General features: G+C 33.3%; 1 protein-coding gene across 7 annotated transcripts in view; it reads right to left on the minus strand.

Annotated features, from left to right (window-relative positions):
* Positions 1-1330: 1330 nt before the first annotated feature.
* The window catches only part of LOC145295894 (uncharacterized), a 37783-nt gene continuing 21101 nt past the window's right edge, over positions 1331-18012 (minus strand). For 2 of the 7 annotated variants that reach the window (XM_080141651.1, XM_080141652.1), the window contains exons 2-4: positions 7845-8677; positions 3336-3507; positions 1331-2792 (exon numbers count right to left, since the gene is read on the minus strand). In XM_080141651.1, the coding sequence (XP_079997777.1) occupies positions 2145-2762 (618 nt within the window). In that variant the 5' untranslated portion in view covers positions 2763-2792; positions 3336-3507; positions 7845-8677 and the 3' untranslated portion in view covers positions 1331-2144. The remainder of the gene's footprint in view (positions 2793-3335; positions 3508-7844; positions 8678-18012) is intronic. The other 5 variants (XM_080141654.1, XM_080141655.1, XM_080141653.1 and 2 more) reach the window with 4 other exon arrangements.

Genomic DNA, 18012 nt, shown 5'->3' on the forward strand with positions numbered 1-18012 from the left:
CGGAGAAAGAACGAATATAGCAATTGGCGCCATTTGTTTTTTAAGGTTCGCAGAGAATCATTTTAAGATTTAGTCACAGCAAACTTACCTTGAAAGGCAGGTGAATAGAAAAGTTATATTAACTAGCGGGATACGTTGAAATTCCAAGGAACGAAAAATATAGTTAATTACCAAATATGTTTAATTGACAAATATGTTTTGATAAAACTAATGTTTTTCTGGATAGCGCAAAAAAGTAGTTTTTTGAACAAAAATAAAACAATATCGAAAAACACGCAGCAAATATGAGTTTATTAAGATTTCTATGCAAACAGCGTCGATTATATTTTAATTATAGAACTGACCCAAATGAGATGAATTAAGAAGTATTAATAAATACCCAGAAAGTAATATTATGCTACATAGTTTAATACAAATATTAGTATCCACATTGTAAGATACAATCTTTAATTTACTCCTTCAGTCTAGCACCTCTTGGCAGATAAATTTCTTTATTTTTGCCCGGTTTCTTTCGAATGTTCCCTTTTGCATGTGACGTTTCGCTGATTTCTTTCTTCAGCGAAGAAGTGCTGCACGGCGAAATTACTACGAGTTCTTTTCTCACACCATAACAACAATGCTATATTATTATTATTATTATTATTATTTTTTTTTTTTTTTTAATGATATATGAAAACGAGGCTATATCAAACGGAGGTTACTGTCATATATTTAGCCAGGGTTGCCGGATTGCAATTTTGTCTTTTCTGAATCAGTTTGGCTTTCAAAAATTGTATTTGGCTTGTTTTTTCAAAGCGTAACATACGGACTAACTATAGAAGGAACAAGTAGAATATTGCATACATCACAATGACAAATATGAACAGCATTTTTGTTATTAAATATTTTCGTGAACGTTTGGAAAATGATATAATAACAAATTAGATTAAAATACAAAATATAAGAAGTATTTACGTTTAGCAAAACGGCCAGCGATAGTAATTACGATAAAAACAAGTGAAGCATGCATGGTCGCCTTTGAATGCACACTGAACGAGGCATAAAAACTTAAGTAAGTTCAGCATTTGTCCCCCACCCCCGCCCATTTAGCCGCAAACATCCCCAGGGAACGTCAAGTCCTGGTGAAAATGAACAAACGGTGCAGTTTTAGGCCTTAACATATGTAAATTTGAATTCTGCACCACGCAAAAAAAAAAAGAAATGACCAAGTCCATCATTTGCCCCCCCCCCATTTAGCTCCAAAAGTCCCCAAGGCCTTAACATATTTAAATTGGAGTTGAGCACCATGCAAAACTGCTTAAATAGACATACACAGAAAAGTTTGGACAAATATAGTAAAATAGTCCCAACAATTTAGTGTTTTTATTAGCCCTAAAAAGAGCTCCTGGGGCACGCCCAAGAGTTATTGCGAAGTATATACAAACAAAATTATATAGAAATCAGTTAGTTACAAGTTTTCAGAAAGTTGTATAAAAATCCAAGGTATCATTTTTATTTTTTATTTTTTAATAAGCACAAAAGTGTCAATTTTGGCCACTTTAACCCGAAAGCCACCACTAGGTGTGTGTGGGGGGGGGGGCGGATTTTCGCGGAAAATCCGTTTTGTTACTTTTTTACTCATATCATGTTTAAAGTTTGTGCAAAATTCCAAAAAATTCCAAGGCCAAAAGCGGACAGACGAACGGACAAACGGACGAACGGACAAGGGTGATTTGTATAATTTGAAATTAAGAAGTAATATTTATTTCATTGTTAATTAATCTGTTTACCCAAACGTTCGGAGATATATACAGTTTATTTTTGTGGAAAATGTGTGTCAACATGAATTATAAAATAAATCTTACTTGTAATAATTCGACTTCAGTTTACTTCAAAAATACTTTAAAAAGACTGATATCGTTCCAAATACGTCGTGTCCCAAAAGAAGCTAACGGATTTTAAATTTGATTAACTTCCTCAATATTTAAGTTATGCTTACCAATTTTCATATGTAGGTAGACGAGCCTCTCCATGATTTTTTGAGATATGGTAAGATATCATAGTCTACTTATTCTAATTTTATTTACACAACATAATCTAGGGTGTGTTTTTTACAAGGTCTAATTTTATTTATGAAAAATGATGTTACTCAAATGTCCACCATCTTAATTTTCACACCTTTGTGCTCTCTGCACAGCATTGTCCAGCACATCACTTAATGTTTCAGGGCTTATGGCCGTAATTTCCTCCTCTATATTGTTTTTAAGGGCATTTATTGTGGCCGGTTTGTTTCTGTATACCCGCTCTTTGAGGTAACCCCAAAGGAAGAAATCTGCACATGTGAGATCTGGCGAGCGGGGTGGCCAATTTATCTCACAGTTACGAAAAATTATTCGGTTGCTGAATATGTCCTGGAGCAGATTTAATGTTTCTTGTGCCATATGCGCCGTTGCACCATCCTGCTCGAACAACATTGATCGAGAGACCACAATTTGACTTGATCTCCTTCTTACTGATGTGGATGGATCCTCGGCCATGCTCCCTGCTAATCTCTGACGATTCTCATCACTTCTTGCCGTACAGAGTCTACCAGATTTATGGAGGTCACATACAGACCATTGCTCATGAAAACGAGCCACCATAGCTTTTATTGTTTTGAGAGTGGGAGAATTTCTTGTGTTGCAGTTTCGTCGAAATTCTCTTTGCGTTTCTGATACTGACTCATTCAACTGAAAATACGACTCTCCGATAAATATCCGCTCCTTGGTAGTGTAACGACTCATGATGACGTTGGAAGGGTTACTCTAGACGATCTGAAAAAAAAAGAAAAATATAAAAAATTAAGAAAGTTATGAATTTTTTTAACCAACGACCAAATATCACCGACTGCCTTTTTCCCATAATCACAAATCACACTACAGGCAGAGTCAAACAATTGAACTCTGCTGATATTTTCTGCCTACAGTCGCTATATACTTTTCTGTGTATATTTAACGATCTGTTATACAGCGCTCCATATAACGTGTATACATACGTGCAGTGTTGCTTCAAATGTGCACACACACACGCACACACACGTGTTCATGTAAACGTGCAATTGTTAGCAACAGTATTGTTTAAGTATATACAGTGTTCAATAATCCGTGTAATGTACATTGTGGGTGCGCGTGTGCGCGTGTTACACATCAAATTACAACAATTCACAAAATATAATTACAAAATGACCGTTCTGTAACGGACTAATATCAATTGGGCACTTCACGTAAATGGGACAAATAAAAATTTTAGAAATAGTTCTTTAACACGTATATATATATACCACTTTATCTGCGTGACACAGACAAAGGGACACATACCTTCTTCCACTGTTCCTTTTCTCCAGCGGTTGATACTTGACTTGAAGGGTCTGTAAAGGACGCTATCTCTGTCTGAAGGAAACACCATGACACTTGTTGGAACTCAGAATTAAGGAAACACCACCGGTTATTATCAGCGAGCAGTCACTGATGCTGACTTGGCTGAGAACTTCTAGGGAGTAAATAATATTATTGGCATTCAGGTTCTAGAGAAAGCTAACTGCAATATCAGCGAATAATCAATAGTAAACGGCTGTTGCAAAAACGTAAAACGATTGTCAATGGCTACCAAAAAAAACAAAACAAAAAAAACAAAACAAGGAGAGTGTTGGACATTTGGGGAGACTTGTTCTCACTATGATTTTAAGAGACACGGCTTGTTGTGAGCGATCACAGGTAATAACTACTGAGTAAGATTAAAGAAAAAAATCAATGAAAGGCAAACTAGAAACAAGAGAAAAGATAGACTTAGCTAACGGACTAGTCGTGTAGTCACAAGTCGACAAGAGGCGAACATTGCAGAGCCGAGAACGTATAAAAGATATTATCAAACGGAGGGAAATTAAAGAGAATGGACGACAAAGAAATACCCCGGAAAGACGAGAACTTGATTCAGAGAATAATTCTCTTAATCATTTTCTCATTTTGTGCCAGTATCAATTGTCGAACATTTTGAACCACTCTTCGCAAATTGAGACAGTAAAGAGCTAAGTTTAAGAGGAAGGAAGAATAAGAAACATAGACGGCGAAGAATGCATTGCACTCATTAGATGATATTGATGGCGTGAGCGCAAAAATAAAGTTCCAAGTTAAGAAGACTCATCAGGTTTGAAGAATACATCCAGTCTGCAATCAAAGAACTACAGAGTTATAGTAAAAAAAAAAGCACCCAGAAAAGATTAATTATGGCAACCAAAAGATGCGACGAAAAAAACCCCACAAAAAAACACAAGAATATGAATCTAGTAAAACAAAATACAAAAAAAAAACCAACAACAAACAAACGAATATCCAGAATCGATGTGAAAGCAGAGATACTGACAAACGTTCAGAGAAGATAGCGTTTTTGAGGACAGGTATTTAAAAATGATATCTGTTCCGGAAATGAATGATCATTAGTTCCATGTGTCCCGAAAGTCTGTGATTAGTTTACATTAAATTTATATGCAAAAGTGATCGCCAACTCAAAAACATAAAATGTATTAAAATTTGGAATTTCATTTTACCGCCTATTTTTTCATGTTGTTCGTATGTAAGCGCCTAAAACCCAAACTAATTTTTTTGATTTTAGGAAAATTGATATAGAGTGCTGGCCTTTGAAAATGCCAAAACTTCTTTTAATAGTAAAGTGCTAAAAAATAGTATAATGTTATTACTATAAATATTTTCACAAAAATAGAGGTACCATTTTTTAAATTGGAATTTCTATTGGATATATATATTTTTTTACTCACGTTCATTCCTATCAAGGCATATCGCAACTTGGACGTAAGGGGCTACTATTTGGGACCATGCCTAGGAAAGATTAACAAGATATTAGTTTACGTTACATTTATACTTCTACATATTAGTACAGTAAGGGAAGCAGGTAACAGGAAGGCAATTCCAAAGTCTAGCTATTCGAGAGAAAAAAACTATTAGTAGAACGCTTTCTGTCATTTAGATACCTCAACAGTAAAAGGTGCGAGTTTGTTGCTATTTGGGATATTTACGTCGAGGGGGCACAAGTGCAACGAGTTCATCAGAGCACATTCCATTAAAATATTTGTAAAACAGGCACAGAGACGCAACATTGGGCGATGGGACAGGGGTGTGAGTTTAGTTGACAAAGTGAGACCTATTAGATTGAAAACTCTTTTTTGGATCCTATCTAAGAGGGGGAGACTAATGGTAAATGCACCAGCCCAGATGTGGCAACAATACTCCATGCATGGGCGAATGGTGGCCTTGTAGAGGTAAAGTAATTATTCAATGTTTTGTTCATAGATTTTCAAAATAGTTTTTTTTATATTATTTAACTTTGATTTAAACAATAAAAGAAAAGAAAGTATTGTGTCAAAGACTATGATAATATCACGGTAAAAAAACATACAAAAATAAATAAATAAATAAATAATAATAATAATAATAATAATAATAATAATAATAATAATAATAATAATAATAATAATAATAATAATAATAATAATGTGTTAGAATGGTTGACCAGAGGTAGAATCACACTGATACAAAAAGACACCGAAAAAGGAAACGATCCTCCCAGCATCTACAGACCCATAACCTGTTTACCAACTCTGAAGAAAAATCCTACCAGCACAACTGAGAGAAAGAAATTACATCCCCACTAAATAACCGTGGACAACTATCCGAAGAAAAAAAAAAGGATGCCGAAAAAGGAAAAGAGCAACGCATGATCTACTCTACATAGATGAAAAAATTCTGAAAAAGGTAAAAGTAACAACAAAGAACATGGCCATGGCATGGATTGAATGCAAAAATAGCATATAACATGCTCAATCAAGCATGGATAATAGAATATTTACCAATCAGATATGATTATCAATTTGATTGAAAAGCAATAAGAACACAGAGACTTGAACTGACAGCTGATTCACAATACATGACATCAAAATACAAAGCAGTATTTACAAAGAAAATTCGCTATCATTACTAAGGTTCATGATAGCTATGATACCACTTAACAATATAGTAAGGAAATGCCAAGACCGATACAGGTTTATTAATACAGACGAAAGAATGAACCATCTAAGCCTGTGGTTCACTAGGTGTGTCAGAAATTTCGTGAAAATAGTGAATAATTCCACCCCATCTTTCCAAGCTAATAACTCCTCGAAAAATGTAATTCAAGCCCTAATTTTTTTTTCAATTAAAGGAGCAAGGACCAAGGTTCCATTAAAAAAAAAAAAAAACAAATAACGTGGTTTAAAAAAAAGGTTTTAAACTTCAAACTTTACAGGTAAAATTCTAAAAAACACTACGTTTTTTTTGTTTTAAATTTGAATATATTATTTATTGACCTTTTCTCTTCAATTTGTGAGTAAATTAATTATTTACTTTTCAGTGAGTAAATTAATTATTTACTTTTTAATAGACACTTGAAAATGGGGTGGGGCATGAATTAAAAAAAACGTTTGTCTAAAATATTATATTTCGTTTATTGGAAAGAACATAAAATTTCACATTGACCCTGAAAATATCGTAAAAATAGAATCAATAGAAAAAGTTTGATAGAATTTTAAAGTTTAAAAATTGAAAAATATTGAGTTCGGAAAATTCATTACTGTTTTAAAAAAATATATTTCTATTACTTTTAAAACAACTTTAATAGTTTATTTTGGAAGTATAATCCATAAAGAAAATAAACAACCCACTTTTAACAGAGAAATTACGAGATTTTTATATTTTATTCGCAGTTTCGTGTTAGGGGTGTCAAAAATTCCTACAAAAATTCTGATACACTTAGTGGTTCACAACCACTTTGCAGCGGCATATTAGTATGCTGCGGAATGATTACTGGTGTGCCGCGAAGAGATTATAGTTGTTTCAGGTGGAAAACAGGTTTCATATCCTAGTTGTTTGTATTAATAAATACCAACTCGCACCTTATAACTTACTTACATGATGCTAACGCTAAAATAGAAAAAAAAAAAAAAAATAAAATGTATAATAAATCGTTTGTTTAAATTGTTGTGTATTTTTTAATTTTTCAATATTAATAAGCATTGGTAAACGTTGATTTATACTTTATATCGTCTGTGTAACTCTCGTTTATACTATAAACATATTCTTTGTTGATATTTCTTATCTAATATTTAGGTTTTGTAAATTAAGGTTTTAATAGACAAAATAAAAAACATGATTAAATACGATAAAAGTTCTCTTTGATGTATACTTTTGAAATTTTAGAATCAATTTACCCGTAATTATATACAAGTTTCTAAAAAGAAAAGGCGATGGCGACAGCAATAATTCTACAACTTCATTTTGAAACTCAAAAGGCGCGCTGAATTATATTGAGGTGGCGGCGCGCGTCGCCTAACAAACAACTTTTGGATAAATATTGGAAGAGAAAAAAAGAGCATCAGTTTTTACATGCAAATCATGGATAGTACCAACATTATGAATCTTTAAAACTTTCCTTTCCAGTTAAAAAAAAAAATATCTATACATTTTATAAAAAATAATTTAAATTTATTTTTAATTTTACAAAAAATAATTTTGTTTCAGCTTTCTTTGATAAAATAAATTTTAAAACATTAAAAAATGGCAAAATATATTTGAAAAACAAAATAAAAAACTTGTTAAACCTTTTTTTTAAACATTCCCTTAAAATTATTCGACCCCCCCCCCGCCTTTAGAAAAGTAATTTTCACTTCTTCTAACTTTTTTTTTTAAATGAATAAGAAAACACTAAATTACGGTTGGTCGTTTTCTGTTTTGGGTTTTTACATTTGACATTTACCTATTTTGCTAATTTCTTTTACGTACCGTTGTTATGATTTTATCGGCGACGTTCAGAATAATCCGGCTGTCGACGTCATGTTCCGGCCAAAGTCGAGCGAACGCTGGTATACGTTGGTTCACAATATGCACCAGTACCAAAATCGGTTAGAAAAGATGAACTGAAAGTAAAATGCAGCCCGAATATTGGTTTAAATCCATACTTATTTTAGGAGAGCATTTCATAAGTAATGCCTCCTATTTTTCATTCCCTCCGAATGGATCAGAGTGGAATTCCTAATTACATTGTGATGATGACTGACCGTGTGCATTCATTAATCTCTGTTGCATATATTGATGGCACGAGACTCTAATAAAAGAAACTCCTGTCATGGGCGTGCGTTAGAAGCACAGCTGCTTCATTGAATACCCGACCAAAGTGCGTTGAGAATGTCGGTAAACAAATTCTGGAACAACAAAAAAAAAAAAGGTCGCTCTTTTTAATGGGACTACTTTTGTTTTTGTAGCTCTTCAACATTTTGAGTTAATAAAAAATGTGAAGCTTTACTTTTGAAACGACTCTCGTATAATTAAGCGTGCTCCGGATGTCAAATACACAGCCATCGTTCATTAATGGCAGACATGAATAGAGTATGGTGGTGACAATGTAGAAACACAAACAAAAACGGTCGCTCGTATTAATGGTACCATTCCCGTTTTCGTAGCTCTTCAACTGCTAGAGTTAAAAACATAAACGTATCTTACTCGGACGATCTTCATTTTCTTCCAAAGAACGTTCGAATTTTCCATCGTGTTATAATATTATGCCATCGCTGCGTTGAGTAGTCCCCGTCTCTTTTAGTGTATATAATTTTGGAGATCTGCAATGATAAATCAAAGCACACGTCATTTTGATTATTATAATATTAATTTTGCAAAAAAGCAATAAGTTTTGTTAAAGAAAAAACATTCTTCATTGAAAAAATAAGGTTTTAATATGAATCTGTTTCTTTTTTAAACTGAGAAAAACGGTTTCAATATATATCGTAAAGAACCTTAACATCGGTTCCATTTTTCTCATTTGGATTGGCTTAGATTGTGACATCATAGACAAAGGTATGAACTCTTAATCCCTTATGTGAAAAAGACATAGTTGAAATAATATTTATCGTCATTCCTTTTGTTTGTTGCACATTTTAAATTTATTCCGTTGGTTTGTTACACATTTTAAATTTATTATTTTTGTTGGTTACAATTTCAAATTCATTGGTTTTGTTTGTTACACATTTAAAATTCATTGGTTTTGTTTGTTACACATTTTAAATTCATTCCTTTGGTTTGTTACACATTTTAAATGTATTATTTTTGTTGGTTACAATTTCAAATTCATTGGTTTTGTTTATTACACATTCTAAAATTCATTCCTTTGGTTTTTTACACATTTTAAATTTATTCCTTTGGTTTGTTACACATTTTAAATTTATTCTTTTGGTTTGTTACACATTTTAAATTTATTCGTTTCGTTTGTTACACATTTTAAATTTATTTCTTTGGTTTGTTACACATTTTAAATTTATTCGTTTCGTTTGTTACACATTTTAAATTCATTCTTTTTGGGGGTTTTATCCAGCTTGCATTCATTAGTTTTGTTAGTTACACAGTTCAAATGTATTCGTTTTTATTACATATTTTGCATTACTTATTGTTTGTTACACATTTTAACCTTGTTCGTTATGTTTGTTATGTATTTTAAAGTTATTTCTTTTGTCTGTAACACATTTTAACTTATTTATTTTTTGTTGCAGATTTTAAATTCATTGTTTTTATTTGTTACACATTTTAAACTCATTCGCTTCGTTTGTTGCACACTTTATGTTCTTTCCTTTTGTTACTTAAACATTTTAAAATGATTTATTCTGTTTGTTACACATTTTAAATAAACTTATTTAGTTTGTTATGAATCTAAAATTCATCTTTTTGTCTTGTAACACAATTAAAACATATTCAGTCTATTTGTTAGGCGTTTTTAATTTATTTGTTTTGTTTGTTACACATTGTAATTTAGTTTGGTTTGTTTCAAATATTAAATTAATAATAATTCTTTTTTTACACTATTTTAATCTATTTTGTGTATCCATTATTTGCGGACTGTTATCCTCATTCTCATAGTTGCTGTTTCACGTTTCGGCTAACTCATCCTCTGGCCTTCTTCAGGTGATTAACTGTGATGAGATAGGAATGCCGAGTCCTGTAACTGTGTCCCCAGTAATTACTGCCAGTAATTACTGAATGCACAAGTTATGAAGACTTATCTGAAAAAAAAAAACACAATTTCCAAAACTAAAAATAATATATAATACAATTCGGTACGCACCTTGTTGTGTATGCACAAATAATTAACAAGAACACGAAAGTAAAGGTATAACAATAATATATTAGGCAGAAAAGTTATATACATATTTACATGTCTTCAGATATACTTCAGTTGGAGATATTCCGGCAGGTGGCGTGTTGCATGTCTTACTGGAGGCAACATAGGTGTCTTGCCTATTTGGCGGTCGTTGCAGAAATCTCCCGGTATTAGTGATTGATACCTTTATATATCTCACTCACCCACCTATGTTAATTAGTGGGCATCTCCACAACACACCTGAAAATGGAAGACCAGATAAGAACACAAAATTGGATTTATAAGACCATAAAATCAAATGATCTTCTTTCGGGGCCCCTGCAGTGGATAGAGGCGAGTCTACGATTCCAAGTGAACATTGTCTGAAGATAGCAGTTTCAATTCTGGCCAAAGCAGAGGATTAGATGGTCAAAACGTGATGAGATAGCAACAACTACAGAAAGCAGTAATTACTGGGGACACAGTTAAAAGACTCAGCATTCCTATCTCACTGCGGTTAACCACCTGAAGAAGGCCAGAGGACGAGTTGGCCGAAACGTGGTGAAACAACAACTCTGATTAACATGATGGTAACAGTCCGCAAACGCACACACACACACACACACACACACACACACACACACACACACACACACACACAAATTATGAAGCCTCATCTCAAAGATTCCAAAAAATAATATTTAATTCATTTTGTTTGTTACAAATTTTTAATTTTTTCCTTTGTTTTATTTCAAATTTTCTTTCTATTAGTTTGATTTTTACATATTCTTAATTAATTCGTTTGATTTGTTCTAAATCTTAAATTCTTAAATTCACTCGTTTGATTTGTAACGCATTTTAAATTGTTAAACATGTAAAATCCATTCGTTTTGTGTATTACACATTTAAAATTCATTCGTTGGTCTGTTACACATTTAAAATTCATTCGTTGGTCTGTTACACATTCTAAATTGATTTTTTTGTGTAGGATTAAAAAGGATTAAAGAGAATTAAAGAAAATACACAAGCACAAGCATCATCATTGTTCAAATACATAAACACCTGCAAAATTACTAGCAGATTCATCAAAGTTAGCATCTTCGACACAGAGATAAACATTGGAAATCTTCATATCAAGGAAGCTTTATTTATTTCTAAGTTAAGCGTCGATCTAAGAGGCTGATAATAATAATATAGTATATACCATGTTTAACTTTACATTATATTAACAAAATGACTCAAGAGGAAGACAGGGTGAGAATCCACTTAGATCTGGATAAATCGTACAGACAAGAATATGAGAAGGTCAACGAACGCCAAATCAAGAAGCTCACAAAACTAGAAGACCAGAGGAATGTAACATCAAAACACCGCTCACCTGTGAAAGCGGTCATCAACCTCAGCAGCCGCCAACTGAGTCATTCAGAGGAAGCAGTACTAAATAAAGGTCTCAACTTCACAACAACAACCAAACGCGTTTCATTCTTAGATATCATAACACACATGGAAGATATAGCCTTGAGAATCCCATCAACCCAAGGTGATGAAATAAGATGGAAAGTGAGACAAGTACTCGAGAAAGCCAAGCCTCCTAAATCAAACATCGGGAAGATAGGCTGGCTATAAGCGTGGCCTTCGTTATAAAGATGGCCTGCCAGCTGAAAAAATGACGTCATCGCCGAGGTCCCAACAAGCAAGATATGTGGAACTCTTAGACTGTCAATAATGAACAGTAATTTTTACAGACAGCGTTACAAAACTTCAAAATTGGATTAAAATAAAGAAATAAAGAAAGAACACGATTTATACTGAAACTCATCTAATATTAATAATAAAAAAATAATAATAAAAAAACACAAGTTATTTGTTTAAGTATATTATAAGCAATTGAATATTTCGTTGTATTATAGATTTTAAAGATTAGAATGCGTTCTTTAATTACTTATAAATTACATTTTAAAAAAAGTGAAGGAACACGATTTGATTTGAAATAAACTTGAAGTTTATTTAATATAATTAAATGAAAATTATGCATGTAAGATTATGAATATTTGAAGCAGAACACAAGCAAAACATTTGATATGAGTTAAGACAATAAACAAATATTAAAATTAAACTTTTTTTTAAAGCAAAATGAATATTTTTTAATCAAAATGAATATTTTTAAATCAAAATGAACCACAATATTTTTTTCAAAATCAAAAACAATATTTTTAATAAATTCATGAAATATTGCACAGTAAAAAAATTAACCTAAAGAAAAAATCATGTTTCTTATTTAAGATTATTTCACCACATAACAAAAATAACATGCAAAATCATTTTTTTATATCCATATTTTCAGTTTAAAATACGTGGGTTTGTATTACTGTACACATAGATTCGAAAAAGTTGTCAAAAAACAAATATATAACAAATAAATGTTATCAAAGGCAAGATAAGTTACTTTTCTACCAAACTGGATATATTTTTCGTGTTTTTATTCAATGTAACATGTTTATTCAGCTCGAAAAACATAGTGTTTACCGATGTATTCGAAAATTCCAGATGGCGTCTGATTCTCTCTTTAACACGGTAAGTTTGGGAAAAGGTGTTATAAATACAAAACCGGATAAAATACTGTTAAAAACTCGCTCAATATATGTTACCGTGACATAGGTTGACATATATTCGGCGGGTTTTTAATAGTATGTTGTATAGTTTTTTATTTATAACACCTTATCCCAAACTTACCGTGTTAAAGAGAGAATCAGACGCCATCTTGGATTTTCGAATACATCGGTAAACACTGTTTTTCGAGCTGAATAAACATGTTACATTGAATAAAAACACGAAAAATATTTGGTAGAAAAGTAACTTATCTTGCCTTTGATAACATTTATTTGTTATATATTTGTTTTTGACAACTTTTTCGAATCTGTGTACAGTAATACAAACCCAATTACGTTAATGAAATGAATTGTACTTATTTACTATGCCTCCCCACGGGACAGAGTTAGACACCAGGGTCGTTTTTTAACGTGGAGAAAAGGTACAAAAATAAAAATTGTCTCAGTCGTGAAGGATTTCTCCTCCACCGAAAGAGAACAAGAAATAGAATGCAGCATCTGGAGAACAGATACTACACTTTGATCTGGTCCCGAAGGCCAAGACTGTTTAAGACCACGAGTGAACGCGCGTTTTTTTTTTTTTAGTTTAGTTTCATATATATATATATATATATATATATATATATATATATATATATATATATATATATATATAAAATAAGTATTTTTAAGTTTTATCTTTCTAGCTTTAAAAAAAAGTTTAAAAATTTTATCAGCCGGCATAATTTATTTTTAAATATTGAAAAATTTCAGGAAAATTAATTTTTGTTAGATTTTTAAACGTGTGTCAACAGCTTAAAAAAATCGGGTTTTAAAGAGTCGATGTTGTCTCGCATTTTCATTAGTTTTGTATGCTGTAAAAAATTTTTTTTTAATATTAGCAATTTATTTGAAGCTTCTTCTTTTGAATGGTAGAACATTTAGGATGATAATATTGAATTAAATTATAGTTACATCGTGTTAAATACAGGGTGGGGGGAGCACGTTAAAACTTACTTTGCTGAATGGAGATGGTGTAAAATCTTCTTTTTTTTTTTACTGCATTATAATTCTTTATCTTTCGGAAATGAAAATACTGTCACTTTTTGGTCCTTTACGATAATTTCCTCAGCAAGTTGGAACGATGCACCGTGAAGGCATTTTAATAAAAAAAGAAATATTACACTGACTTCAAGACGTTACGAATGCCTACCGGTGTCACCGGTATGGACTATCCGTGATGACGTCAGCAGATTAAATTATTTTTGCTCACCGGCCATCTTGTCTTTTAAGACGGTCTTGCTATAAGAACCCTACAGAGTGACAGCAGTATAATAATTCTGCCAGCAAACAAAGGCAATGCTACTTTGGTGATGGACATGTCGGAGTACTCTGGAAAAATGGCAGGCCTAATCGCAGATGGTAGCTACGGTAAAATAAAGAAGGACCCAACTTTGAAAACCGAAAGAAAGTTGTTACAAATCCTTACCAAAAACAAGGAACACATCGCTCCGATGAGATATAGACAGCTGGTCCAGCATTACAGTAAGCTACCACATATGTACGGTCTCCCCAAGATACATAAAGACGGTATTCCACTCAGACCCATAGTGAGCTGCCGAGGCTCAGCATGCCACCCACTGAGCAGGTACCTTGTGGATATAATAAACCCATTAGCAGGCAAGTCAGCAACACATGTAAAGAATTCTGCCCACTTCACGGAACTGATCAAGGGAGCACCCATCAGTACAAACCAAATGGTAAGCCTAGATGTGGTTAGCTTGTTCACTAAAGTCCCAACTAGTGAGGCACTAGCAGTAATTCAAGACAAACTAGCTGCGGACCTCTCCATAGAAGAGCGCATATGTGTACCATTGCCAAACTTAATGGAAATGCTGATATTCTGCATAGAAACAACCTACTTCAGAATGGGTACTGATCTATATCGACAAGAGGAGGGACTAGCTATGGGCTCGCCATTATCACCAGTGATGGCGAACATATACATGGAATACTTCGAAGACATGGCCTTAGGTTCAGCTCCCTTAAAGCTCACCATGTGGCTAAGATACGTTGATGACACCTTCATACTCTGGCCCTATCAGGAAGACATCCAGGCTCTCCTAGACCATGTGAACTCAATAAGACCATCGATACAGTTCACAATGGAGAAAGAAAAAGATAACCAACTGGCCTTCCTTGATATACTCATATCACGCACAGAGCATGGGTTTAACACATCCGTATATCGCAAGCCTACCTTCACCGGACAATACCTTAACGTCAACTCCCATCACCCATACAGTATCAAATATGGAATCGCACGCTGCCTACAACATCGAGCAGAGACAATAAGTAGCGACACCATTACATACCACCAAGAAATGGTCAGGTTCAAGAATACCCTCCGTCATAACAACTACCCCGATAGCATACTATCCACCAGATGTTTTAATAGTATAAGAGAGGAGAATGAAACCCAAAAACCACCAACGGTCTGCCTACCATACATACGAGGCATCTCCGAAAAGATTCAGAGAATATGTGCCCCCTACAACATCAGGACGGTATTGAAGAGCAAGTCAACACTCAGACGACATCTGGTACGAGTGAAGCCTCGCATGGAGGAGAACATGACAAAGAACTGCATATACTCCATCCCATGCAGTTGCAGAAAGGTTTACAAAGGTGAAACATGCCGCCCCCTCAAGGTAAGGGTCGAACAACACCAAAAAGCGGTAACTAAAGGGGAGACGGAAAAATCGGTCATAGCCAACCATGTCTGGATGGAGACGGGGGACCATCGCCCCCTATGGGATGAAGTAAAAATAATAAACAGAGAAACCCACTGGAAAGTGAGAAAACTTAAAGAAACAGCTCACATGCTCGGACATATGGCCGAGTTATCATAGACGTTGTATCAAAGTTTACAGTTACCCAAAGGTGTCGAGTTCAATCCTGAACGAAGGCAGTGAAAAGTAACATTCAAAACAGAGAATCAGCAACTATGTTCCAGAGCCTAGCTGGAGTCCGAACACGGTACCCCCGTAATAATAATAAAGGGTTGGGTTCGAGGCTCCAAACAAGCGGTTCCCCAGTTCGATACAAAACACCTGATGAAAGCCGGAGGGCAAATCGGCCGAAACGTTGTGACTATAACAACCAAGATGAGAAAGTCAGTCCGACAATCTCAATAAATGAAAACACCTCATCTCAAAAATACAGACAATTACTAAAATAAAACCTTCACCTCCAATTAAGATACCAGTATATAAAACCATCTAGATAATGAAATAATAATAACAGCAGAATATGAGAACATCATACTAAAAGTATAAACAGTTGTAAAAATAAAACAAAATATATAAACAACTAAAAATAAATCTATATATCTATAAAAGTGAAATTGTGTGTGTGTACATTTCCTGTCGAGATTGAGATTTGGGAAAATATTTTTGATCGGTTTTCGGCAAGAAATGTGGCTGTCAAATTTCAAACGATTTGACCTTTGAAAATTCTGCCAAACTCCTTTGACAATTTTGGGTCTCCAGCGCGGCCGTGGCCTAGATTGAACTCACTACGTAGTAGTGTAATTCAAATCTTGTCGGTAGCTAAATACTTGATGCTTCGCCAGGGCTATCAAGGGTATTTTTGATCTTGACGCCATAACAAGATGGGGTGCCTACCACGGCTTAAGAGAGTCCCAGCTACCCTTGAAATAAGGATAAACCGTGCCAGTTTCTCAACCTGGCATACTAACCGGTGATCTGGTGAGAACCGATGTGTCAACGTGATTGTGTCGAACATTTGAGGTCTAGACACTTGCAATTTTATATGTAGGTTACTTGGACAGAGATCAAACATTTTAATTTGATTTGAGCCCCAAACAATAAATGTTAAGGGGTCAAAATTGGAGTTAAATTAAAAGAAATTGACCTCTCCGGTCTCTACCAAATTACTCAGCCAATTTTTAGTGTAAACATTTGAAATCTTACATAAAGTGTATTCAGACATAGCGCAAGCTTTTTAATTGGTTTTTGGTCGAAGATTTGGCTGCCAAGGAGTCGAAGTTCAAAAGATTTGACCGTTGCAGTCTCTAGCAAACTATTCAGCCAATTTTGGGTCTAAACAATTGAAATTTTACATAAAGAATATTCAGACATGTAGCAAGCTTTTTAGTTAGTTTTTGGGCGAAATTTTGGCTGCCAAAGAGGTCAAAGTTGAAAGAGTTGACCTTTGCAAACTCTACCAAACTCCTCCACCAATTTTGGGTCTAAACACTTGAAATTTTAGATGTAGGTTACCTTGATATGAGTCAAACTTTTTAATATATATATATATATTTATATACATATGCACATATAGTTATGAATAGTACATAGGGCACGCGCAAAGCCTGGCTGAACTGCTAGTATAAGTAATGATTTCATAAATGTACGCATATACAAGCATTGGTATACTTTTACATTCTTACATCTTATATAGGAAAAATAAATCACGCACAAGAGAAAAATTACCGGTTTGTTAAAAAAAGCAAATAAATTAATATAGACAATAAAATAATTGAATATATGTAAACTTAACATTACTTCATAGAAAAGCATAAGCAAATCAAATAAAATGATTTTTATTCACAAGAACAAACTTGAATTTCAAAATTCAAATCTGTTAAAACCAAATTAACATGAAATAATTTGAAATGAAGTGTCTGAATTAAACTACAAAAATATAACATGGGTATTTCGTCATTTAATGTAACCTGTTTTAGTTTGCTTGCATTTTCTGCTGGACATTTAGGTGCTTACTAGTTAAAAATAATCAATTAAAACCTACTGATTATTTAGTCAAATAAAAAACAATAAGAAAAGAAATATTAAAATAGTTTATATAGCCAAAAATTGATTGAATAACATACTTAGTATGTAAATTCATAGTTACCCCCCCCCCCGCTTACAAAAACATAAATATGATAAAGAAAATAACTTTTATTACATTTGCTGCGGTGTTATTTATTAACGGTTATATAACTTCAATACTATATTACAGTTCTACACGATCTTAAAGAGATTTGAAACATCTATCCTTTGACAAAGAGGATATCCCCGAAATATATTATGGACCACAGCTACACATCTTAAATCAGTGTGTAGAAGCTTTGGCATTTTAAGTAAATTTACTATCACATAAATTAATCATAGAAGATATAATTTTATGCGTAAATTTTCAGTATTTACTTCAA

The sequence above is a fragment of the Euprymna scolopes genome, chromosome 16 (assembly GCF_053919585.1).
Source record: "Euprymna scolopes isolate OS-2025 chromosome 16, ASM5391958v1, whole genome shotgun sequence".
Lineage (NCBI taxonomy): Eukaryota > Metazoa > Mollusca > Cephalopoda > Sepiida > Sepiolidae > Euprymna > Euprymna scolopes.